This window comes from Leptonotus elevatus, chromosome 11 (genome assembly GCF_054856555.1).
Source record: "Leptonotus elevatus isolate MCC_2025b chromosome 11, RoL_Lele_1.0, whole genome shotgun sequence".
Classification (NCBI taxonomy): Eukaryota; Metazoa; Chordata; class Actinopteri; order Syngnathiformes; family Syngnathidae; genus Leptonotus; species Leptonotus elevatus.
In genome coordinates this window covers 5,423,587-5,449,850 of record NC_141249.1, presented here as the reverse complement: position 1 = coordinate 5,449,850, position 26,264 = coordinate 5,423,587, and the positions used below count along the sequence as shown (strand labels likewise).

The 26,264-nt window shown below is 39.5% G+C and overlaps 1 protein-coding gene across 1 annotated transcript in view; it reads right to left on the bottom strand.

Moving 5' to 3' along the window:
• cachd1 (cache domain containing 1) overlaps positions 1 to 18,822 on the bottom strand; it is a 70,671-nt gene extending 51,849 nt beyond the window's left edge. Inside the window, exon 1 of the mRNA XM_086090109.1 lies at positions 18,266 to 18,822. Coding sequence (XP_085946235.1) covers positions 18,266 to 18,514 — 249 coding nt within the window. The 5' untranslated portion in view covers positions 18,515 to 18,822. The remainder of the gene's footprint in view (positions 1 to 18,265) is intronic.
• Positions 18,823 to 26,264: the final 7,442 nt, after the last annotated feature.

Below are 26,264 nucleotides of genomic sequence, written 5' to 3'. Positions count from 1 at the left end.
TTTAAGAAAAAAAAGGAAAAAGAAGACAAGGACATCCTCATATGTAAAAGTGGCTTTGCTGCTAAGAGCCAGGACATGACGTTATCGAGAGTGACCTTAGATGGCATGTACGGTTTGGGGATGACACTGTGGCTTTGCTGGGAGAGTCAACAAGTCATAGTGGCTTGAGACATCTTTAAAAACCACATAATATCACTGGAATAAAACAAACCAACAAATTATTTTTGGATGACGATTGGTGACGGTTTTCGGACGTTTTAACAGCTATAGTCAGTGGTGACATGGAAATCCGGAGCCCTCGTAACGAGACTATGATGTCCGCGTTAGGAGGGAGAAGGCGTCTGATGGCCGAGCTTGAGGAGTCGCACGGATGTTAAAGGCAGTATGATTTAGAAACATATGCATACACTGTGTATTGTTTAATGTGTGGCTTTTCTAGAAGACATTGCTTCCACCATAATACAAAAAAAAAAGTCTGCCAATTCTTTATTGTCTGACGATCACTGAACCCTATCCCGCACACCTGCAAAGGAATGTAAACAGACACGTTAATACCACAACAGCACAAGCGCACACACTTCTAACATTCCAACAGAGCTCAGTGTGAGAAAAGTCCTTTCACTCATCGACCAGGTAACTGATGGATTAACGTATGAAGAAAAGGAAAAAAAACATCTGGCCTGTTGATGTGATGAGTTGGTTGAGTCGTTTTAATTGTGGCTGAAATTCCTATAGTGTCAGAAATGGTACAGTATGTCTTGCTCAGAACACAATCCCAAAAAATATTGTGTAAAGATAAGAGTCAAAGACTGTTCACATATTTAAAAAGATAGCTAGTGTACCAAATAGCATGTAGGCTAACCCATGCAGTATTCATGATGTTACCTGCAACCAACCCATATTCTACCGTTGGCCACAATGTGATGTGAGATTATACTACAATATTTTTTAAACTTAAAATAACTTTTGGGTAGATAGTAGTAGTACAATGCGGCAGCAATGTGTCTGAATACGTTTTCAAGTCATGGAATGTCAGGTTTTGAAAAACACTAATTTAAGGGTTGTTTATTGCTCAATACGTCCACAGACCAAACTGCTCACAACTGAAAAAAATATTGGTTAACTTAATATTAAAGTATTTTAAAAACAGTGCATGTTAACAATGGAAGTTGAATTATGGAAACAACTGTAAAACTGATGGAGGGGTACCGGGACTTGTCTCTGGTTCACAGCTGCCAAGCAAGGCCAGCAGAAACCCTGAAGAAGCTGGCAGATGGTGCCCACGCCTCATCCAGACAAGACAGAGAGAAAACTGGCAAGACGTCAGCTCTCCAGATCTATGATCTAACTTTCTGGAAAAAACAAAGTTCCACTCAGGATTGCGTCAAACCGCAAACCTTTTCATCCCTATTGGTAAAATAATAAGCCAATTTACATGTGTATAATTTCAATCATTCAGATCTGGGCCCGACACGAACAGTTTTTCTTCACCTTTTGCTCAGCCAATGTCTCCCTAACCTTTTCAACATCATTACCGTCTAATTTGGAATATTTCGCTATCCCTGCAACACCAACAGCATTCTCCTCATTTGTGTTCTCATATGTAAAAAAATAAAATAAAATCTATTTAGTTAAATGCTTGTTGTCATTCCAGTGACGTGTATGTGCGATGCGAATGTACGGCAATCATATTGCAGCTGGTTGTGTCCAACTCAAATACATTGCAAGATGGCGCTCTATCGTTTAACTATAACTGAAGAGTCTGGCTTAAACAATGAAAAAGACTGACTTTCAACCACGTTTTAAACAGAGCGACTCACTGCTCTCGCGCCAGTTTGACCTGATGACATTTTTATCAGCACACACAGGTGGGCGCGTCAAGAAATTTTGAGCGTCCGTCATTCGGCAATCATTCAACAGTCGGGGCACCCTTCCGTCATCGTCAATCCGTCAATATTTCAAGCTGAACGGCATTGTAATCGTCAATCCGTCATTCCTCAGCAAAACAGGTGTCCGTCAATGTTTCCCGCCATTCGAAGTGGGCGTCCGTCATTGACGGACTGTCAATATTGACGGAATGTCCACCTCTGCTAAAGTGGCCTCATTTGCGGCCATATTGGTCTCAGTCTCGAGCCCAGTAGGGTATAGTAATCAACAAAAGGCAATTGGACTACTTCTTGATTGTTGAAAATTAACCATTAGTGTCTATAGCTTCTCATGTGTGATTTATTTGACTTCACCATGGGACATAACAAAAAATATGCAAATCAAAATACCAGAAGTCATTCATTTTTCCTAAGAAATAAAGCAGCACAGATAGGAAAGAAGACCCAAGATGTTATTAAACAAATAATCTTGGTGAACTCACAAAATAAAGAGATGCTATTTTCTTCCTATTTCTGCATTCTGTTTTTGTCTCACAGCCATGAAATGTAACCAAACATAACATGCAACAGCAAAACAAGGAAAACCAACAGAGACAGCTGGAGAGTAGAATCAAAAGGAAAATAAGTTTCTTACAGGGGAGTCCAAGATATAAAAATGGGCTGCAAAATGATTTCAATATGGCCCTTCCTATGAAAAAAGACCAATGTGCTTTCTTTACAAGACTGACAGTCAGGCATTACACATTATAAATATCATTTGTACGCAATCTTGAATGGTTCTGGCCTCAGTTAGGTCCAAATTTAAAAATGTGCTCTATATCAGTGGTTGTGAATTTAGCATTAAAAAGCAGAGCAAGTGTCTACTTAATTGCTTAATTGCAAGTTCTGAATGGGGGGAAAAAAATGAAAATTTTCTGGAAACATGTTTATATATGTCTATACGTGAAAATTGTCATTCATCCAGGTCATTACATTCTCAGGACATTTAATTGATCACAACTGGACTGTTCTGGTTGCTTTAGAAGATGTTTTGCATCTCATACAAGCAGGCTTCATCAATTTGTGCAATGCAAGCAGCACGGTATTTATGGACAAATCTCTTTTACAATTAAATACAATTAGCTAAGAACGGACATTTAAGCAGCATTAATTTTCAAGAGTAGGTCCAGACAGTCTTTGTTACTATTTTCCTTCCTTGTATTTATAGTGAGTCGCTAAAAAAAAATAAATAAATAAATAACCGTTGACCCATTTTTTTCCTATGCAATTCAGACCTGCTTGTCTGTTAATCACTGAACTGTAATGCACATTCTTCCAGGACATTTTCAGTAAGAGAATAAAAGTGCTTATCCCTTAGCATCTCTAAGACAAATGCAAAAAGTCAAAAGGTTATACTATTAACTCAGGTCACTTCCCGATTCATCCACAAAGGAAGGGAAGTAGCACAAGAAAAGAAGAAAAAAAGGAATCACAGAAAGAAAAAATAACACATTTACGAGACATGATAAAAAAAAACAATTAAGGGTTCTGAACAAAGCAACTATTTGTCAAACTGCTTTTACAACCTTAAACGGTGTGGGTGAACGAGATATGTGTCTAAGTGAGAAATTAGCTTGATGTACAACTGTACATATGTAGTTCATGTGCTTTTACCACATTGTGTCAATCAAGTCAACATACCAACAAATCTATTCTGGTCCTGTGTTTTATTCACTGCCTGGTGGCACTTTTGAAGTGGCAAAAAAAAGTTATTTACAGTGGCCTTGAAGTTGGGTCAGTATTTTTCAAGACTGCAGAAGCAATCTGTGTCTCTCCGGCTCCTCTCCATCATGTACTGCAAAGTCACTGAAAAGGACTACCATTCACAAGACTTAAAATAGTTGTCATGTTTTTCCATGGCATACTGTGTTCATTCTAACAACAAATTGCATTCTAACAAAACTTTTCACAATGAAATATGAACTGCCTGCTGATCCAAATCCACTTCGACATTCAAATGAGGAAGCCAACTACTAGACACACCATAATGTGGATTGACTACTGAAATGCCCGGCTTTGTCATCTTCCAAACAAAAACAAAAGAAAAAGAAAAAACATTACAAGTTTACAGTTATTACAGGACTCGACAGTGTGTGTCCTGACTAAGGCCATAAGGCTCATTACACCGATTTAAAAATAATTGCATTGGTTTTACATTTGTTTCAGGATCGGTTTTAAGGTGGTTCTTATATAATGTTTTTAAAATATCTGAATGGACTTCTTGGGCCTTCTTATCTGTCTGAGCTTCTTTATTCTTATGAACCTTCCCAAGGTCTGAGGTCCTCTGGCTTGGGCCTTAGTCATTCCAAAAGTCAGGGCACGCACTTTGAGGCATCTTTTCAGTTTTACAGCCCCATTTATGGAACAGCTTGCCTGAGAATCTTAGGTTTCAGAGAATGTTCTTGCTTTTAAAACTAGACTCAAGACCCACCTTTTTCATTGGACTTTTTAAATCTAACTAATATTTTATGACTATATACTTTTACATAGCTCTTATATTATAAACAGTCATTTGTGTGGGTATTTTTGTTCTATAGAATTATAGGTCTTCTCTGGTTATATTTTTTCACGTTTTTATTGGTTATTATATCAGAGCAACCGTCATCTATTTTCCTGTGTTTCCTTGGAGGGAGCCCTCTGCTTCGGGAGCTCTGGTGGGCCGTGGCAGTGATACAGCATCTTTGGTCCCCGGGGCTCAATGCTGAAAGTCTGCAGCTGTGGCCTACGATCAGGTCCTGGTGCAGAGGGCCCCATGATATTGTGTGTTGTTCCCTGAGATGCTTGTACTCAGTATTTGATCTTTTAGTCATCTACAGTTATCTTACCTTTTTATTTATGTTTACATATGTGTGATTTTAATGTTTAACACAGAGTTACTTGGCCATGATAATTGAACGTTGTTTTCAACGGGTTGAGACAGCAAACAATTGTATTCAGTGTACAGCAATTTTACTAGCCACTCTTCTACATTGATCAAAAATTATTACACTTAAAGGTATCTGCTGGTTCAGGGCTTAGTCATATGACATGAATTTGATACGAAATGGGATGCCTTCAAAATGGGTACAGCCGGTACTAAAGCCTGTAGTTCACTGAGTGTCGCGGGCTTGCGAGAGTGTATGCACGAAGCGAATATTGCTTTTTCAGCAGGCTTCCTTCAGTGCTGCAAAATGTTGCAAAGACACTTGCCACACTCTGAAACACTCTTCATGCTCTCATACCGTTTTTCTAGTCACAATCAAATATCAAACATGTTCACAATGTCTGTTTCTCAGCGAGATGCAGGCTTAAAGGTTCTTTAATGAGTTGTTTTCATTTCACAAACAAGCGAGACACTGCAGGATGCTGAAGCCTTAATAATTTTGAAGAAGGTCAAGTCCTACTTGACCTTCTCAACTGGGTGATCTTAGGAGATGCTAGCGATAATTCCCATGTAATAGCTACACTTGGTGCAAGTGAAGAACAATTAACATTGTAAGGCGATGTTATAGCCATAAAAACAGAAACATCTTCACAAAAAAACACAACAAATAAGCCCTTTACTGACCCTCACAAGGACCATAATAAAGGGAGGAGAACTCGACACTATGTCTACACTTGGGCAAAGGCAAAAATTATCCAAAAACTCAAACCTAGCCTTTGCTTCGTGCATAAACATACAGGAAAAACAAGTGAACAATAGTTGGGTTTCCATCCACCCATTTCAAAAATTTTAAGCAAGTTTACTGAAAATGTGTAAAACAGACATGCAACTTGTGCTCGTTTCCATCTGTTCTTCTTTTGTGAATATTGAGGGGACTGCGACACAGTAGGTGTAGTGTTTCTTTGCTGTTTTTCATCTAAAATTGCATTAATATTCGCTTCTTTAATTAATTCTAAAAAGATTTCCGTTTCGTCGTGCCCCCAAACATACCTTACATTATCATCTGCCATTGTTTTGTGACTAGACAAATGTAAGTGACGTGTATCCGTTCTTGTCATTTTTTTATTCACCAAACCTGTTTCCATAGCCAAAATTAGCATTTTCCTTCCTTTCGATACACTTCAAAATCCACCCCCTCCAAGCGTAAAAAAGTTGTTGCCAATTTTGGGCCTTTTTTAAAAATTTCTAGAGTTTCCATTCAGTTTTATTTTCTCATTTCTTGAAAATTCAAATAAAATGGGTGGAGGAAACTCAGCTTTTGGCATGAAAACAGTCTGAAATGCTTCTCCACAATAGGAACTCCAAAACTCGCCTCATCGAGAATGCAAAGCCTCTTCATGTGCGTGTGTATGTGTGTGCATGTGTTTGTACTGTGGGGGATGGGGGTACTTAAAAGCTGAGGGAGTGAACCAGTCCCTCTTCACTACTTGCCCTCCCAACGGGATATTTTGCTCAGCGCCCCTTTGACTCTAGAACCACCCTCACCCCACAACACCCCAACACATACACACACTTTTCCCTCAATCACTCGGTCAAGGATGGCTCATTGCAAGCTGCGCCCAATGATGGTAAGTGAAGGGCTAACTTGCTGAGGGTGTATGTATAGGTCTCTTTGGTCAAGTCACTCCCAGTGGGGCTAAATGACAGTGGCAGGAAGCAGGCAAAACAAAGCCAAAATCACCAATAATTATCCTTTTCTCCCAGTCCCTACTGGGCATTTATTATTGTTTTATTTTGTGTTTGGAGGGAATATATGAGAGTGGGGGCAGACAAGGCATAGTTGGTGTTTGTTGAATGGAAGAACAACGAGGTGACAAAAAAAAGGGTGACTGATCAAAAAAAGACAGTTACTCTCCAGTTGTCGCAGTACACAGACATGATAGGGAAAGTATGCAGAAATGCAAGCAGCATCCTGACTTTTACGGTAAAACAGATAAGGGCTGAATGTTTTCTAGAAAGAGAATCTTATTTTGACAAAGTATAACAATCTTAGCCAAAGATAGCAGTCGTGGAAATGTTCATAGTTGATTCTTAACAGCAGCTTGGCATTTGAGGGCAGGTCAACATGAGATAGTGCGGAGATGGGAAGCAGGCAAAGCAGTGCCTCAAAGTCAAAGACAGGCAAGTCTGCAAAAACACATGACGTTAGTCAAGGCCAAAGAGAGTGGCCATCTTTAACTGAGAAATGTGGGAAACCCATCAGAAAGCAGTCAGATAAATGATCTGTCCACAATCGCGCAGAAAGATTTAAAATACAAAAGGGAAAGAACCTACTCTGGTCCGACGTGACCACAGTCCAGCACAAGCCAAAAGGGAGTGCACAATGCTGGCAAACGAATTAAAGGGGCTTGATTGAAATGAAAACGATTCCTGTTGTCCTGTTAAAGCTTGGATGGGGGACAGTCATTTCTGAAAATATTTTTCCTTACTATATCTTTCTTCCCGCAAGGCTCCAGCACAAAGGCAGCCAAATCAAAAAGGCTGCAGGTACATTCAAAGGTAGTCAAGATTACCGGTAAGTGATACTCCTGGGAGGCAATTTAGCGCTTAAAAAGTATACCCACTGGTCTAAAAGGACATCAGCATTCTGAGTTAAATTAACTTCGTTATTTGGGGTGTGAATTGCCTAGTACCTGGCGATTCGATTCGTATCACGATTCATAGGTCACAATTCAATTCTATACCGATTAATCAAGATACAAATCTATAAATCGATTATTGCGATTTTTTTTAACTCAAATTTGGAAAATACTAATCAGTAAACTTGTACATGTACACTGTAAGATTTGTATGAATTTTTTTTTATTTATCAGAAAATTCAGGTTGCAGTCTGTTTCATGTTTGAACAGCGCTGAATTACTGACTTAATGTTCCATTAATATAACATTCTTCCATGCTTAATGTGTAAATCCTAACCCTAAGTAAGACGTTTTGTTGAATATTCCCATAAAAAAATTCGGCCACATATTGAATCGATTCGAGTATTGCGCGCTGTAATATTGCGATATATTGCAGAATCGATTTTTTCTAACACCCCTATTAGTTATGTTAACTTATCACTGTACTGTATTTTCATACGCTGCCCTCCCTGGTGAAAAATACTTGTCATTAACTAATTTGGGTTGGATCAGAGGTGAGAGTAGTAAAAGTTAGATTATGATTATGAATGCTTACCCGTCACAGCCTGTGATACAGTATATTATAAAGAAGAAGAGCTTGCAAGCGGATTACTGTCAGTAGATAACATACTATAGAAATATAGTACATAAAATTTACCTAACAATAAAGTGGCATTCTCTTTAAAAAAAAAAAATGTGTTCAGAGGAAAAAAGTTAATTTAAAAAATGTTTAGGATTTTAGGATGCAAGTTGCTGAAACTTTTCTTGAATTGACGACAATTCAACAACCAAATGTAACATTCCCAAATTATTATCACATTTAGTACAATACAGCCTGCTTGGGCATTAGTCAGCCATCTATCGACAGCATTTTGGGAATAATATTAAAATATTAAACGTGACAAGGGTGTTAAAAAAAAAAAAAAACTTCCTTGTAAAAGCATTCAAGAGGACAGTGTAGCCCCTTTTCCATTGTCCCGGTTCCACACCAAAGCAGCCTTGCTTGGCCCTGACTTAGTGGTTGCTTTTCCATTGCACTTTTTGGGTGTTGTGCGGTTCAAATGGAACTGCTTATGAGAACCTCTTCCAAGGTGGTTCTGGTTCGCAGGCCGAGAGGGACCGAGTGGGACTGTGATATCACTGTCCTCTCATTGGCCAACAGATCTAGGCATTTCTTAAGAAATGCAGCAAGAAACTTCGTTGCAAGCATGCCCATTTCCTGGTTTTAAAGGCTGTGAGGCAGAGCTGGCCGCCGTCACCGCCAAGACATAAAAATGCAGTATAGGCAATAGGGATGTGAATTGCCTAGTACCTGGCAATTCGATTCGTATCACGATTAGATTCGATAAGATTAATCCCGATACGAATCTATAAATTGATTATTGCGATTTAAAAAAAAATCTAATTTAGAAAATTCTTAGCAGTAAATTTGTACATGTACACTGTAAGATTTGTATGAAAATGTATTTATTTATCTGAAAATTCAGGCTTATGAATGAGCCACTGCATTTACCAAACAGGTTGCAGTCTGTTTCATGTTTGAACAGCACTGAAATAAAATATTAAGGCTTAATTCTCCATTAATATAACATTCTTCCATGCTTAATGTGTGAATCCTAACCCTAAGTAAGACGTTTTGTTGAATATTCCCATAAAAAATGTATGTTTAAAAATCGATTTGGCCGCATATCGAATCGATTTGAGAATTGCGCGCTGTAATATCGCGATATATTGCCGAATCGATTTTTTCTAACACCCCTAATATGCAATACACATGATTGTATTTTACAGTAATCCTTAACCATATTTACAATTTCATATGTAGTAATGGGTGAACAAGTGAAGCTTGTGTTAAATATTTCCATGAGCGTACGCACCACTCGGCAAGTCCTTCACTTGAGTAATGGCAGGTCTTTAGCCACAGGCAACCCGGAGCCACACCGCTCTCCCGGCTTCGGGCATCCGCCAGAAGGCTCCGGACACCGAAGAATGAGGATGACGAGCCGTTGACTCGGAGCGACGACCAAATGAATGAGACTGAATCGTACATCTCAAATTTTAGATGTACCATACAGGCCCTGTCTACACGTAGCCGGGTATTTTAAAAATGAATATTCCCCCCTGTAGAAAAAAGTCTGTCCAAATTGCCTCATTTGTTTAAAATAAAACACAGCCACACAGCACACAAACGGACTAGTGCGTTTATAAGCTCATTTACATGCATGCCAAGCCTCTAGGTGGCAGTAGTTAGACAAATACTGCTTGTCTCATGACGTCACTTCCACATTACGTCACACAAGCACGGACTGTCAGCGCAAACGACTTTTCTTCTTTTTTTAATAAACCCAATATGTAAACAAAAAAAGAGTGAGTACATCATAAAGAAGCGTAGAGGATAAAAATAAATAAATACAAATACAATTTGTTTTAAAAAGCTTCACTTGTCTTTTAACAACTTTATTCATGCAACTTACAATAACAGAACACATTGTGGAAGCTTTTAAGACCTGGGGGGGAGGATCGTTGGGGTTTAATGTTCTGACACGTTCTCCTTCCACTAAACATAAAAAGAAAACAACAACAAAATGTTTGGCGTCTGGAGCCAACGCTAGAGAAACGAAGGCTTTGAGAAGCTAAAATCACCTGGCAGTGGATAAGCAGCACCCAGGCTTCGCTGAATCGCTGCAGCCAGCCCGAAGAGGTGCTCTGTGCTCGGCCTGCTCTTAAGCATTTCCCCTGCTGGTATGACCCCCGTGCTGCCTGCAGCGTTCTCCGGCCCGCGGAGCGAGCCCCTAGCGCGTCGAGGCCCCGCTTGTCGCTGGAGCGTTCACCGGGTAAAAATGTATCACTTTTCCGCGTACATGGATGACTTGCAAGAACACTTACAACCACCGAGAGCAGCCAGTTGCTTCCCCAGGATCCCTGGTTCGCCGCACGGGTCTGAGGAGGAGGCAGCCCTCGGGCCTCCTGGAGCCATCCAGGAGGACCTCCAGGAGACCGGGGGATTTCTAAGAATTTACCCGGGCGGTGGTGGTTGCTCTCGGGGAGCAACGGAGGGTACGGACCCCACCACAATGCCTTCTGGAATAGAAACAAACGACAACTCTGCTCACTCGCCCAGTACTTCGATCCCGTCCTACGTTTAGCCATGTGATTTTGCGTCAGACGAGCAGGTGAGCAGTTCACCCTCTGTAAATTATAGCTTGAGTTGCTTGAGGTAGTGTGTGTGTGTGTGTGTGTGTGTGTGTAGAGCGATGACGTAAAACTCTGTTTACGACTGTTATACGTGAACACGGATCAGGTAAAAAAAATACAAATCTTCCCTTTGGCCGGAGTTTTTTTAAACCTCAGTTTTTAATGGAAAAAAAAGCCCGGGGACGTGTGGCCGATAGGGCAAAACACATAAAAATACCTCCCCGTTTGCAAAAGGCCCTGCTACGTGTAGACAGGGCCTCAGTCTCATTCATTTGGTCACAGGCTTTCTCCTGTGTTCAAAATTCGGGGGCGGCCGCCTCCAGCCAGAACACCTGATATCGCTCAGAGCTCTAGCTGTGTTGATTGAACTCGGCAGCAATGCATTTGCATCGTGCTATTATGGAGGCGCTATATCAATAGCAGTGCACCGGAAACAACCGAAGAAAAAACTGATCACGGAGCTTCTCCATGGCACTCGCCCTTTTCCTGATACCAGAGGCAGAGGTGCACTCCAGCCGTCTCCAGAGTCATAAAAATACAGTATATACAATAAACATAATAGTTTTACAACAACGCTGAACTATATTTACAATTTTGTATTTGCAGCCGGGCTATCCACTTAAATGAGAGCTCTGGGTGACAGCCCGGATTCTCGTCGCTCCTCCGGTCATGGCGGTCGGGCTTCGGATTGCCCGGTTGAGGACAACTAACCGTTGATTCTGAGACGCAGCCAAATGAGACTGATTGTACGTTCCATTTGAGCTCGCTATTCAGAATGAATTAGCGCTCGCGGTGAGCTTCATGTGCCTGTAGCAAAATCATGATGGCAATATTTCATCCACGGTGGAAATGCAAACCTGGAAATAATTTTTCATCTATATGTGAAAGCTTCTGTGCATTTAATGGGCTGTTTTTTGCAACGTTGCCACATCATGCAGCGGAAAGTTCTTATTTTGAATCCTGGGAAAAAAACAGCGGCCAAGACTTCCCACTCGTGCCGAAATGTGTTAATGAATGAATGCTTTATCATGATAATAGTCATATTCTTATTGGAACTCTTAAAGTACAGGGTGTCCATAAAGTCTCTTTACCATTTAAAAAATTTATTAAAAATGCAATAGATTAGATATTTTATTCAGATTTGTTCTATTATATTCAGTGTTTATTAAAGTTTTTATCACACTGCATTTGTGTGTTTCAGGGATCCTGTTTGTCAAAGAGGTGATGTTGAATTTCCAGGCGGATGGATTGGAAGGGATGGGCCAATTCCTTGGCCGCCACGTTCACCAGATATCACTCCCCTGGACTTCTTTCTATGGGGCTATGTTAAAGATATCATGTATCGAAGAAAGATAAGGGATATTGCTGACCTTAAGCAAAGGATTACTGATGCCATTGCCACAATTGATGAGGCTATGCTACAGCGAACATGGCAAGAAATCGAGTACCGTCTTGATGTGCTTCGTGCAACTAATGGTGCCCATGTAGAAGTGCATTAAAAGAGGTAAAAAAAAAAAAAACTTTAATAGACGCTGAATAAAATATCTAACCAATTGCATTTTTTATAAATTTTTGAAATGGTAAAGAGACTTTATGGACACCCTGTATGTTGCAGGTAAAAAATATATATATATGTTTTTTAAAAAGTAAGAGAGTCAGTTGAATTTACAGAATACATGGCACATGGTCAGGATTAGGGATGTTCGATACCACTTTTTTTCCGACCGATAATCAACTCGAGTAGTCACCGATACTGATACCAAATACAGATACCACTAGTAAATAAAATTCCCCACCCAAAAATGACAGATTATTTTAAAGAAAGACCTATATATCCCAATATATTTGTTTCCTTAAAATTGCATGAAATTAATCAAGGCAACGTTCTAGTCATATAATTTGTAGTTACTGGTCATAAAGGAGGGCGGCCGATAATGGTATCGGCAACGATACCTAATATCGGTAACGATACCTAATATCGGTAGTTTCCCATCATACTCAGAATGGTATCACCTCTGCCTCAATTTGAGCCAGAAAAAAACCCTATTTTCCCTAAATTGCATGAAATTAATGACAACTTTCTATTCTTATAATTTCTCAATTCTAGTTCTTGATCATAAAACTGCCGCAGGAGGGTGGCTGATATCGTACCAATACCTTAAAATGAGACTGTAATCGCCACCGATGTGACACCTGGTTCGGTAGTACCACCTCTGCCTCAATTTGAGTCAGGAAAAACCCTAAGTACTATTTCGCCAAGCCCTTCCGCAGCTGTTCAGTAGTTGAGTAGAGATAGGGGGAAAAGAACATTTGATATCATCACACCAGGCACACAAAGCCAAAAAGCACATCCTACCCCATCCCAGAAATTTACAGCAAAAATGGTGCCAGAGAAAGCTCAATTTTCTTCTTTCCTTTGCAAACCTCCTCTAGCCATAATTTACTATCAATCTTCAATTTTGGAAGTTGAAGATAGCAGATGAGTGACCCTTAATAACAGCTCCCAGCACTCAAAGGATTAGGGAAGAGATTAAAATGAAATGTTTCCTTTGTAATGAATCATCGGGTAGGCCAACATTTTGTTTGGTTAAAAGCACTCAAGACTCAGTGTTTGTCTTTGTGAGACACCTAACATGGTCACTGTGCATGGTACTTTTTGGTACAACACATTTCTATAGCTGTGACTGAATTGAAACATTCAGGGGGTCTATAGTACAACAAGAGGAGTACCAGGGTCAGTTGTAATGACATGGAAATGGAAGATTAAAGGGACGCTTGATTGAGATGAACATGAGCACTTATATAAAAGATCTCGATGTAAAAATGATATCAGCACTAAAATCCACCCCCCTTAAAAACTCAGTAGTAATTTAATATGGTTCATATGACAACATTTCACACATTTTGTTCCACCCACTTTTTGGGCATTGCCTGCCTTTCCCACCACCCCCATCTCAACCTAATGTCATTAGAGGGAAAGAGGCAAGCATCCTAATTATGTAACAAGTTTGTCATGTTCTTTTGTCACCCAGTGTCTGAAAACAGTGACCAATCATCACCAAAACACGCAAATTATGCACATTCCTACTCTTGTCCAGCTCAACCTGTGAAAATATAAAAGTGAACGGCACATTATTGTGAATTTTTTTAATGTGAGTTGAGTTCCTATAAGGAAAAAACAATATCACCTTCACAAAATTGAAAATATTGTACTGATTGTTGTTACTTTTACAGGTTGGCGTGGACAAGAGTAGGAATGTGCGTGTAAAATGTGGGTGGTGATTGGTCTCCGTTTTTAGACATTTAGCAACTGAAGTTTTGTTGGACTCCAAGCAGGCAGCTAGTAGCGAGCTCCCCTTGGCTAAAAACACACAACTATCAAGGCAACAGTTAATGTTCAGCCGCTGAACAGACTAGGTTTGCAGTATCAAAACAACTTCTTCCCGGTCAAACATGGGGCTCCGTGTCCTGGATGTCGCGCCCGCCACCGGTGACCGGTCAGCCAGCTCAGGAGCTCCGAAACGGCTGCTCATGCAGCCATAAAGCCAGAAGTGTGAGGAAAGCAGCTTGGCGAGGCCGTGCGGCGCTCGCTTGCTGAGGCTACTTCGAGAGTGTCAACTTTTTTGTTTGTTTTTTGTTTTTCCACTCACTCGCACAAACATGCATACATATAAACATACAAACATGGTCTCCCAGGCGGGGAAGCGAACCCACGCCAACCCGCATCGTAGGCAAGTGACGGTTCCACTCTGCCACCTGGAGCCCTCGAGAGTGTCAACTATCGGCTAGCAAGATGCACGACAACCCTCGGAGGTTGGCCTCTAGCAAAGTAGAACTTTGAAAAAAACAGCACACCCACGCATAATGCCAGTGAGGTGTAGAAGATGTGCATGTGGGTGGATTTTTCAGACCACCGTAGCTCCAGTGAGGAGGCCGGCCTTCCAGCTGAGTGTGGCCGTTTTCAATGCGTCATTTTCGGATGAGTGGTGCGAGTCTACACCCGGGAGCTGGGCATGGGGAAAAAAGTGAGTCACGCTAACTCTTTTGATTAAAATTAAATATATAATGATCTGTGCACAATTCAGCTTGCAAAAAGCCGCTCGGAACTCATTGTGTTCATATCTTGGGCCTCGGCCTTATTACAGAAACCAAATCTGACATGAAGGAAACTGCAAGTAAACTGCTCATTTCCTCATCTTTTTATAAATCAGACATGGCGAAGCTAATAAAGGTTTCAATTATATCCGGTCCCGGCTGTAACGTGTACCAAGACATGGGAAGGGGGAAGAGGGTGTGGCTATACTGGCTATTACAAAGGGGGCTTTTTTTTATGATTTCCAAAACAAATTGATTAAATTGAAAATGCAAGCTAATATTTTCCTGATGAGAAAAAACATTTATACAATTTGTATTTGAATACAGTTTTTGACTGAAAAATGGGCCAGCACGGCTGAAGTTTCCCTTTAAGTTACGTTAGGCATGTAAAAAAAAAAATGCTGAAACAAATCACTATGTGTAGATAAATGTTGAATGGACATAGCACATGCATACATACTGAATTCCGACATGTGTCAACTGGAACGATACAAAGCATATGACAACAAGCAGATTACTTTAAATTGACCTTAACAATATTTTTTTCGCCAAACCCATGATATTAAACATTTATAAAAGTTCTCAAGGTTATTCAGTGTTTATAGGCAAAGCAAATGTGCATTGAGATTTCACTGGCTTAGTAGTACAGCGGACAGATAAATTACTGAAAAATATCACCTATTAAGGACCAACAAGTGAATACATTTGATCACTTTGATTATTGACCTAAACTTTCATGGCCATCTTGCACCAGATATCATACAAATGTAGCAGGTTGATCAGTTGTTTAAAATAACATTTCCATAGGCTTGGTTGACATCGGCCAAGATGAGTTTACTGTCATCACATAAAAGGTATTTCAATAATAAAGTATTTTATAGAATAAGAGTCCTTCCCCCAGAGATTATTAATAATTTTGAGTATCAACCAAGTACTTTGATATTCTACAATAAATACGCGACAACGCCAAACTGAATAAGGTGACTCAGACATGTTGGCTAGTTAATCCCCAGTTTCATATTTGCTAGAGAATGAAGGGTGGGGTTTTGAAGGCTTGCATTACATTTTAAAGAGAGATGCTCTAGCCTACGTAACAAAGCTCGCACAGACTCAGTCAGGCAGACAGCAGCATGGACTTGTGTCTCAGCCAAAATGGGGGCTAGGGAATAATAATATATATATTTTCTAATTATATGACCAAAACATCATTACAAACTTGAGAAAGGCCATTCAAAACAACTAAGCAAATTTTCCAAATACTACAAAGAGGACAAACAAGACCGGCTACAATCCAAAGGGTAAAAGATGTACAACATGGCAGGAAATGTAACTAAGTTAAATTCAACAACATGCAGTGTGTGCTAAAAAGTGTTTCGCCGTTTATGAACAAATTCTGATGCTGCATTCATTTCAGCATGTATGCAACACAAAGACACAGACCAGCATTTAGTGTCATGCTCAAGGACTTGATGAGCTCTGGAGGGAATTGTGTTAAAGTTGAGTTACAGATTACTCAATATTATTTTCTTATACCTTCTCTTATCTGTTTTTGATTTGATAGGAAACATACAAAAGTCAAAGGACAGGAAAGCATATTAGCAAGCATGATGCATATAATGGACATTAAAAGAGGAACTGAGTGTATTCTAAGCAGGGTAATGACGAGACAAATGAGGTCGTGAGGGTCCAAGCAGAGCTCAGGTGAGCGAGAGGAGCAGTGACAAAAGGAAGAACCACAAGGATCAGAGGAAGCCCTCAAAGCTGACTCCCAGAGGCAGGATAAAGGCATCTCAGTGTGGCAGCAGAGGAGATGAAACACCATTTGGGGCCGGGGCTCCCCCACTGCCTCGCCTCTGTGTTCAGGGCCTGTGAGCTCTTCTGCCTCTGAAGTACTCCAAACCCCTACACACCGCACCCCTCCCCCCCACCCCCCTCGGCCTTCCTGCCTCACACCCTCCTCAGCGCTGCACCTCCTGCCATTTGGCGACCCAATGGAGCTCCGCTTACATACACATGGCAAGGTGATGTTTGTACTTTGCACCACAGGTTTCGAGACAAAAAACAATCAACGCTTTTGTAATTTAATAGTGAGCTAGTCATTGGAAATGCAGGGCGTCTCATTAGGAAAAATCAGGCTTTGTGCCCCGCAGGGCGGAAAAGCAACATGAAAGCATCTGCGCTTCTCCGCAAAAGCTCAAGATGACCACTTCAAACAGCACAATTTGCCAAAGCTGAGGAAAGCTGCATTTATTACTGTTCTGTTTTCCATTTAAATCAATGAAATGATCATCAAAGCAGTCTCAGTCTCACCTTTCGATTGTGCACGGAGTCATCAATTGATTATATCAGCTAAAATTGAAATATTTTATATGATTTTAAAAAACACATAACAGGTGCATAATACTATATATGTGTATTCCAAATGTTTCAATATTTAAGGACTGAGACAACGTGGGAAATCTGGTATGCTTGATTATGACAATGTCTATTCAATTTACCATTTATCAATCAGCATGATTCCTTGCTTAGGTCTACTCTAAGAAAAACGACAATGGCAAGTGGACTGATCTTATATAGTGCTTTCTATAACCCCAAATATATATCGATAACACAGCAGATTGCAGTGAATGCAATTTTAAATTTGTCAATATTTTTAGAGTTATTTTGGAGCACTGCACAGCACTGCAGGTCTAATTAACATAAATGGGATGGGCAGCACCACGTTTAGAAAGGACCACATATTTAGAGTGCTGCGTAAAACATAATGCCTTGACAAAGGTAACAAAACAAAAACAATTAAATTAAAATGATGTGCACTATTGTGGTTGCAGTTTATTTATTTTTTGTGATGTAGAACAACAATGCAGTGAGAAGTTTTTCTAATATTTATAAGACAGTAATTGATGTATTAGATCTATTTTAAATTGTGCTGGCAAGTGCATGCATTGAATATACTTATTACTATAAATTCTGCAAGATTACATATTTTAGATGATGGGATTTAATGAATCACGGGACAACACAAATTCACACACACTTATACAGCACGTTTTGTTGAAATTTGTTATAAAATACAACTAACAAACCAAAGGAGATTTCCCCCACATTTGTGACACACGCCATATTGCACCGTTAAGAAGGTATTTTTTAACTGAAATTAAAATGTCAACAACGTTAAGAAACCAGATTTTCCTAGTTGTATAGTCGATAATGTGCAGTGCTGGCGCTCTTTTGGGGGGCTTGTGGGTTTGAAGAGAGTCTCCAGTGTATTGATGGTGCACATAAACACGTCCGGGTAACTTTAAAGCTCGCGTTGAGCTTGTCGTTTCGGAACAATCTTGAGTTTGTCACCACATTTTCTCGCTCACATTAGCTTTGAGAAAACCAATACGTTTTCCCCCCCCAATCTTTTTTATGCCAGTTTTGGGTCTGCTCCACCCACTTAAGTGGCACAAGTACTGTAGTCCCCACAGGTTTTCAACAACAACAAAAACAACAAAATCATTTACCTGCATAGTAAAGACTCCGAGCTCCTGAGTAGACAGCTTCTTCATCTGCTCGGACAGAACTTGAGCTTCTTCCAAAATGGAAAACTCCGTGTCGGCTCGACAATATCCCCAAGAAAGAGCCGAGCACATTAAAGCGAAGCTCCACAAACGAGCCGACAAGCTCCCGCGAAGACAGAGTAGCGTATCCCGGAGAGGAGCTTGCGGAATCGGCGTCAAAGCCCAAGTGCTGTGCCTGGTCCGCCTCGCCATGATGGTCGGAGCACTTCAAAGCGGACAGGCACCGAGTGTGAGCGAGTAGAAGACGGGAACGACTTTTTTTTCTCTTTTTTTTTTTACAACTTTGTACTGGAGAAAACGTGTGGCCTTTCTCTCCGGGATGACGTTCCGAAATGCCTGGCGACGCGAACCATTGCCCTTCCTCGAAATCCCTGAAGAGAATAAAATATATCCATGAGTAGAAGAGAAGTTTTCTGTAAAAAGCTTTAGCCTCGTAGCTCGAACTCCACAGAGTCTGGCAGCGTGTGTGCGTGTGAGCCCAAGATTCTCCACAATGGGGGTGAAAGTAGGGGGCGTGGAAACGCGGAGTCCTACAGACGTCCGGGGCAGAGATCAATGGATCGAGGTGCTATGACGCCTTCAAGTACAGCTGGGAGATCTTTCGTTAGCGCAAATGTTTACCGTACAACTTTTTTTTTGTTCTTTTGTTTTTGTTCGTTAACTCTTTTTTTTTTAATTTTGAGAAGAAACGATTACTAATACTTAACCAATCACGCTACGCAGGCACAGTTATTCAGAGAAAAAAAAGAATAGAACATAAACAGAATTGACAATTCTAAGCTTACAAGTTAGAAGTCAAAATGGCAGTCTTGGTGAAAAGACGCTCTATGTTCATTGAAATACATTGAACTTCGGATCGTTGTAATAATTAATTTGTGAGGATGACTTTGATTTCAAGATATGGTAAAATGTTATTTGAATTGACTGCTCTAAAATCCAATACGAAAAATAATACAATACGTGCAGGAGCCCCATGTTTCATTTGTATTTGCCTCCAACCTCTGGGGGGCAGTGTGTTTTTGTTTGTTTGCCTGAGCAATGAGCAGGTGTCCAGAGACTTCTTAATTAGGGTTCCACTGGGAGACAGGTGTCACTGATTGGGGAAGAAAACTATTTTCGACTGGTGTTTCTTGTATTTTGGTTGTTTATGTTGTTACTTTGAGTTATGATTTTGTGAATTAAGAAGTAAAGCCAGCCATCTTTCCAACCAAGACAGAATTCCGTGGGTTTATTCTATTTTCTTTCTTCGCCATTTAAGAAGAACGTCAAAATTAAACAACAATCAGTAACCACAAGTGTAGCGAATAACTGGTGGTGGACAATCCCCTACAATACGTTGTTTGTTTTCACCAAGGAATCATTTGCATTGTGTTCCATTGTTTGTGTAAATATCAGAAATGCCCAGATGTTCAAAATTGTCAATAGCATTTATGTATGGGATTTCGTCTTTAGTGTTTGGATTGTCTAAGTTGAGAAATATTGTTGTAAATATGCAAAAATGGAGACCGAGAAACAAAACTTAAAAATTCACTTTGTAGCTAAATGAGACAACATGTCATGGTATCAGAGGGTGACACAAGTACTCACACAGTGTACACCAGTGCCTCGGACCATAGATACAGAAGGTGAGGCGCAGAACAGCCTCGCCATGTAGTAGGGGACAGCAGCCTCAATTTCCTTGGCTGGTTTATTTACCTACAGTTAACAACAAAAGCTAAAAATAAGTATTTGAACAGTTCTTGAGACAAAACAAGTGCAATATTGTGAATAATTGTTACTTCCCTCCACTAATGGCATTGCTGTAAGATGGTAGCTCTGTTTGCACTTACAGTATTACAAAGATTTTAATTATAAGACATTCGTGCAATTATGTCACTAGCAAAATTTTAATGTCTAACCGCAATACGACATCATCTTCTCACTTTTATAAGGAGGCATAATTCAAGGCACAGGGTTGAACACAATTCTAGTTGAAACAAGTTTGGAACAAGTTCCCATAAAAATAATAGAAAATCATCCCTGGAATTAAATGTTCCTGTGATCTTTCTTAACTGTGCAGACAATTAATGAAGTCACAATTAAACCTTTTAAGTGGAGAATAAAAGTTATAATTACTATTAAAATCCATCCATCCATCCAGCCAGCCATTCTCTATACTGCTTGCTTATAACCTCACTAGGGTCACCGGATGTACTGGAGCCGGGTCCCAGCTTACTTTGGACGAGAGGCAAGGTATATATACCCAAGCATAGTTTTTAACGTGGATTTAACAGCATTTATACTTGGGGCTGACCTAATTTCTGTTGGCAAGTGCATTTGCGTGCAGCATAACAGCTAAAAGCCACTTCACCATGTTTGCTTAGAAACCTGGGATCCACTAATTGTCTGCAGACCTCAGAGCCCTACTTGGTTAGCATTTCTTCTATTCAGGAGGGCCCAAACCATTCAGTGATTTATAGACCAGAAGCAGAATTTGAAAATATTAGACATTTTATTCACTGACATCACCGTTGCCCTATTGTTTCCTAATGGAAATCTTAGAAATAAGTACTACAAACAGAGCTATAATCTGCACAGAGTAAAACGAAGACAGTCCCTACCAAATTTACGATAATGCAATTTTCAACCGATACGATAAACCAATAATTTAGGAAGTGCCGATGTCGATAACCGATAAGTAAGCCGATAATTGTTTGCAAAATGAACTTGAATACAAATATACTTTCAAGTCCTAACGTGTACAAAAACATTGAAACATTGTGTAAAGAACTATGAAGCAGCATTTTATTGATATCTCTGCTTCAAAGACAACCAGTAACTCATTTTGAGTTTGCCAAAACAAAATAGTCATGTTTTAAAAATGCAACACAGAAAAGAAAGCCCACACTGGCAATTGCCCTGTCGCCATGATGCATCTTCTGTGAACACAAGGTCGTGCGCATTATGACATCACAAATATGCAACACTACCATAGGAGAGGGGTGGGGTTGAGGAGTTGGGCACAACTTGAACCACAACCACAATAGATGGACCAACGTGGTATGTCTATTATTATCGGCAGCTTTCTTTATTATCTGTTTTATCTGTTTGACGTCAAATTGGTCGATAATTGTCGATAATTATCGGCCACCGATATTATCGTGCATCCCTACTCACAATTCTGCTTCCACACGCATCTCCGTAATCAAAAGTTTTGGATAGCTGTGACAGTGCGGGTATATTCACAGAAGTTCCCATCACGAGTTTGGCTGTTGTTTCTGGAGACTTCTTCTTTTTCTGACATTCTTCTTCGTATTGAGCCTAAAAAAAAAGCCACACACACACACACAAAACAAGATTTGCTGAGGTCTCATGTGACTTCATGCATGATAGATAGTGAGAGTGGGAGAAATCAACAAAGATGGAAGCCAAATTGATCCTTTGTAACACAGTTAAGCCTAAACTTGTCTTTTGCCATATAAATTACTAAAGATTTGACTCATGTTTCAATATACATCTGATGAATGATTTGAGAAGAGAGCAGAAGCTTATGCATGTGGTCTCGTGCGTATTACAGCAAGTGAAGGAAAAGGAGATAAAAAAAAAAAAAACTGACAGATAGCTGATTTGTGAGAACCCTCTTATCAGTAAGGACTTACTCTCTTCTTACAATTCTACTTTTTATTGAACATATAAAAATTACAAGATATGAATATAAAAAAATGTGTCAGCGTGTGTGTGTATGTCTCAACTTCCGGTCCTTATAATAAGTGTGAAAAAAGTAACACATTAAAAAGTGTCAAATTTACACTCGTTGTTGTGGACACAAAACACTTTTCTGGAGATTTTGCAGATTACAAATATGTGAAAAATTGCATAACATCTTGTGTAATGCTTTTTATTAATGCCATACGAATGTTGAAACAGTCAGTGGACTTTTTATTTTTTAGTGTTTTGACAACTTTTACTATTTCTATATCATTTACTGCACAGAGAGACACAGTGTTGGAGTTGTACTTATTACATTTATTTATACTTTTTATCCTAACAGTATTAAAATAACACTGCTGTACTGCATATTTGATCGAACAGTGGAAACTTACCACTGACCAATTTGCTGTGTACTTCACTGGAAATGAATGTAGCTCTCTTCACAATAACAGTAACACAGACGGTTGTTTGGAAAGGGCATTTATTGCTTACACATCTGCTTTGGTCACGCCGTGGCTCGTGAGAACTACATTTATAAGCAACAAAACAGTTCAAACTAGATGCAGAGTGTCGACAAAGCAAATAAAAGAAAAACAAACAAATACCTCATTGGCCGCTTGCCATGAAAAGAGATGTCCGTTAATATCCAATAAGTTTCTTTCAGTCCTTTATCATCTCTATAGTCTAACTTGGAGGATGAGCACTAGCATTATCATTAACAGGGGCATTAATATGCGCAGTGAAAATAAAGGTTCCGGACATGAGCAAAACAGAATGCTGTCAAAATTAACATATTGCCTTTTTTGTAACATTAACATATTAGCAAAATTACATAAAATTATTTAGTAATTTACAACACAAAATTATTGCTCAAGCACTAACAAACATTATGAATATTTATCAACAATCTCAGAGCAGCCAAGTAACACTTACAATGAGGGTGTGGTCAATTTCACACTCAAGGTAGTATTATTCAGGTTACCGGTACACCCAACATCCCCCCCAACACTCAGGGAAATTTACTTTGACAGTGTTAAAATAACACTGCTTATTGCATATTTGATCGAACACTGGAAATTTAACACTCACCGATTTGCCGTGTCCCTTGCAGAAAGTGTCTCCCTAATGTTTTAACATTGTCAATGTATATTCTTGGAGTAAATTTTGTAACCTACTTTTGTTTTCTCTTTTTTGCTCTGTTAACTACTGTTTGTCGATGCTTATAGGTGTTGTTTGTCCTTGGGTAAAGCACATTGAGTTACCTTGTGTATGAAATGTGCTATACAAAAAAACTTGCCTTGCCTTAATGGGGACTTCATCACTGAAATGTGCTTGAAACACTTTCCCTGCTGTACATATGTACTGTATTAAACCTTGTAAGTCACAATTTGGCAAATTGCATATTAAAAAACAAACAAACAAAACTATACTTTTGGTCAGTCCACAAGTGTGCGTGTCATTTTTACGAATTATTGACCAATCTAAAGTGTTGAAAATGCCTTATTCGCTTTGATGATGCAATGTTAATGGTTGAAAAAACATAATTTTTGGGGTATCCTGAAAGGTGACAATTTTGGAGGTGCAGCACAAGGATTAGGCAGAACGGCAGTGATTTCTTAGAGGGTTCGGGTTGACTCACTGCAGGAAAGTGCTCACTATTCAGAAATGAATAAGCATGACTGACCCTTTGCTTTGCTTACTTCCCAAATGCATTGTCTCTGTGTCTTTGGCTGCACTCTCCATCAAATGTCCGTCAGATGTTTTGACTACAAAGAAGTACAAGGATGTTTATTGAAGGGTAAGACACAGTGTGGCCCACACACGTCATCACTTTCTCAGAAAAATCAAATGTTCCCTATTTTCTGAATCTATTCTTTAGTCTAATTGCATAGATGTGTTAATTTCATGTCCGCAATCGTGTAGTTGTGTACTCGTCTGAATTCTGCGCTGCAAGAGGAGGTTCAGTTCTCACTCAGTAAGTGGGAATGTGATTGTCTTTCTCAAAATGTACTGTGTGTGACGGCCAGTCCAGGGTGAAGGCAACATTCATTCAGGTTGATTTTTTGTCATAAGTCTCTCTCTCTCTCTCTCTCTCTCTCTCTCTCTCTCTCTCTCTCTCTCTCTCTCTCTCTCACGAGCGGACTGCTTCCTCTAATGCCTCCATCTCCCCCCCAAAAAACAACTGAATTTCATTCCGTAGAATATGAACCCTCATTAAGTAAGACAGGGATTGCTGCTACAGAATTAAGCCATTTGCATTATTTTAATTGCAGCATAGAAATACAATGCCACCTGGTTTGGAAAGATAAAAGGGAAGAGAGAAAGTAAAAGTAGGTCTGATGAGCCCAAGACTCTGGAAATTAGGACATAATTATTATTATTGAGTGGCAGGGTGAGTAACTGGTTGTTTGCCTTGGCCTGCGATTGGCTGGGGAGGGACCATTGGTGGGTACCCACCTTTCCTAAGTGAGAAGAAAGAAAGAAAGAAAGAAAGAAAGAAAGAAAGAAAGAAAGAATGAAAGAAAGAAAGAAAGAAAGAAAGAAAGAAAGAAAGAAAGAAAGAAAGAAAGAAAGAAAGAAAGAGGATCTGTAGATCCAAAACACATAAGCTAATCTTGGAAGTATGGTGGAGGTACTGTATTGGCTCGGGCTTGCATGGCTCACTAGTCATTGATGTCCTTATTGATGACGTAACTCATGATGATAGCAGCCAAATGAATTGTGAAGTCGACAAAACAATTGTGTTGTGGGATTTACAGAAAAATGCATCATGCAACAAAACAATGACTCAAATCACACTGCCAACACAAAACAGGAATTCATCAAGAGGAAAAAGTGGAAGGTCTTGGCCTGGCCAAGTCAATCACCGGAACTTAACCCAGCGTCTTACCCCCTGAAGAGGAGACTGAAGGGAGAAATCCCTAGAAACAAGCAAGAACTGAATAAGGGGGCTGCAGCAAAGTCCTGGAATAGCATTTCAAATGAAGAATGCAACAGTCTAATGAAATCAATGAGTCACAGGCTTGATGCACTTATTGTAAGTAATGAATTGAATATTTTCTGTTCCAATTCTTTCGCTTGAGAAAAGTGGGTGGGTTCAAACAAAAGGGGCTCTGTCCTGAGTTCTCAACACATTTAGATGTAAATACCATGACATAAAAGATGTAGTTTTGACATTTTGTCGCATATTCCGCTTTTGATTTAAGCTTTCAAACGATTACATTTTTAATCAGATTAATCACATCTTAGAATTTTGATTAACAATTAACTGATTAGAAAAAGAGGTGGATAAGCGTGTGCAGTGGATACATTTTTTTGAAGACGTCCTGATAACATTAAATGTCGAAATAATTAACACATAACAGGTGCTGTTTAAATTTGGCAGGCAATTTTTTTTGATAAAAAGCCTTTTTAATTAAGCAATTAATCGTGATTAAACTGGAAAAAAATTACCCTGATAGTTTGACATAAACAAATATTCTGAATTTCATATGCAAACATTTATTAAGTGCCTTACTTAAATGCATGTAGTTATGTTTATTGCTAAAACACAACTTGTGTTACCCTTAACGTAACCATCCGCTGTTAGCTAAAGAATCATCTCCGGCCAAAAGTAATAGTATGGTTAATTTGTGTTAATACATAATTAATGCGGTAATTTTTTGTGATGAATTAATTAGCACTATTTGAAACCCAAATGTCTTCCTGATTGCAGCCATAAAAGATCCATTGTTGCTTGAAAACGTACTTTCCAAACTATTGTGTCAACTTCAAATCACAGAAATATGCAGATGTCAGAAAATAAAAAAATAAAGTTTGCTTTAGACATTCAAACCTTCTTCATTAGTCATTTGACAGCAAGTCGGTACAATGCTGCTTCGCACTGTTTGCATGATACATCGCTTGAGTGCTTTTACACCACAACTCTTTGCTTTGAACAGAGTCGGCTTGGGTTAGCCTCAAATCTCTTGAGGTGGAATGTTCCGGGCGGGCAAAGCCACTTCTCCTATTTCTTGATTATTTCCCAGCTGCGGAAGCCAAGTTACTTAGTTGTCCTCCATGTGTCGAAAGGTTGGTTGTGAGATAATACAGGATCGAGTTGGATACCAGAAAACCTTTTCCCTTAGTTCTCAAGTTGATGTTCTCCTTGAACCTCTGTCATAATGGCCTGCTATTCATCAGCAGAAAAGGCTCATTGAAAATCATTACAATCATAATTTTTTGGAAAATCAATCTTCTCTAGACAAACTAC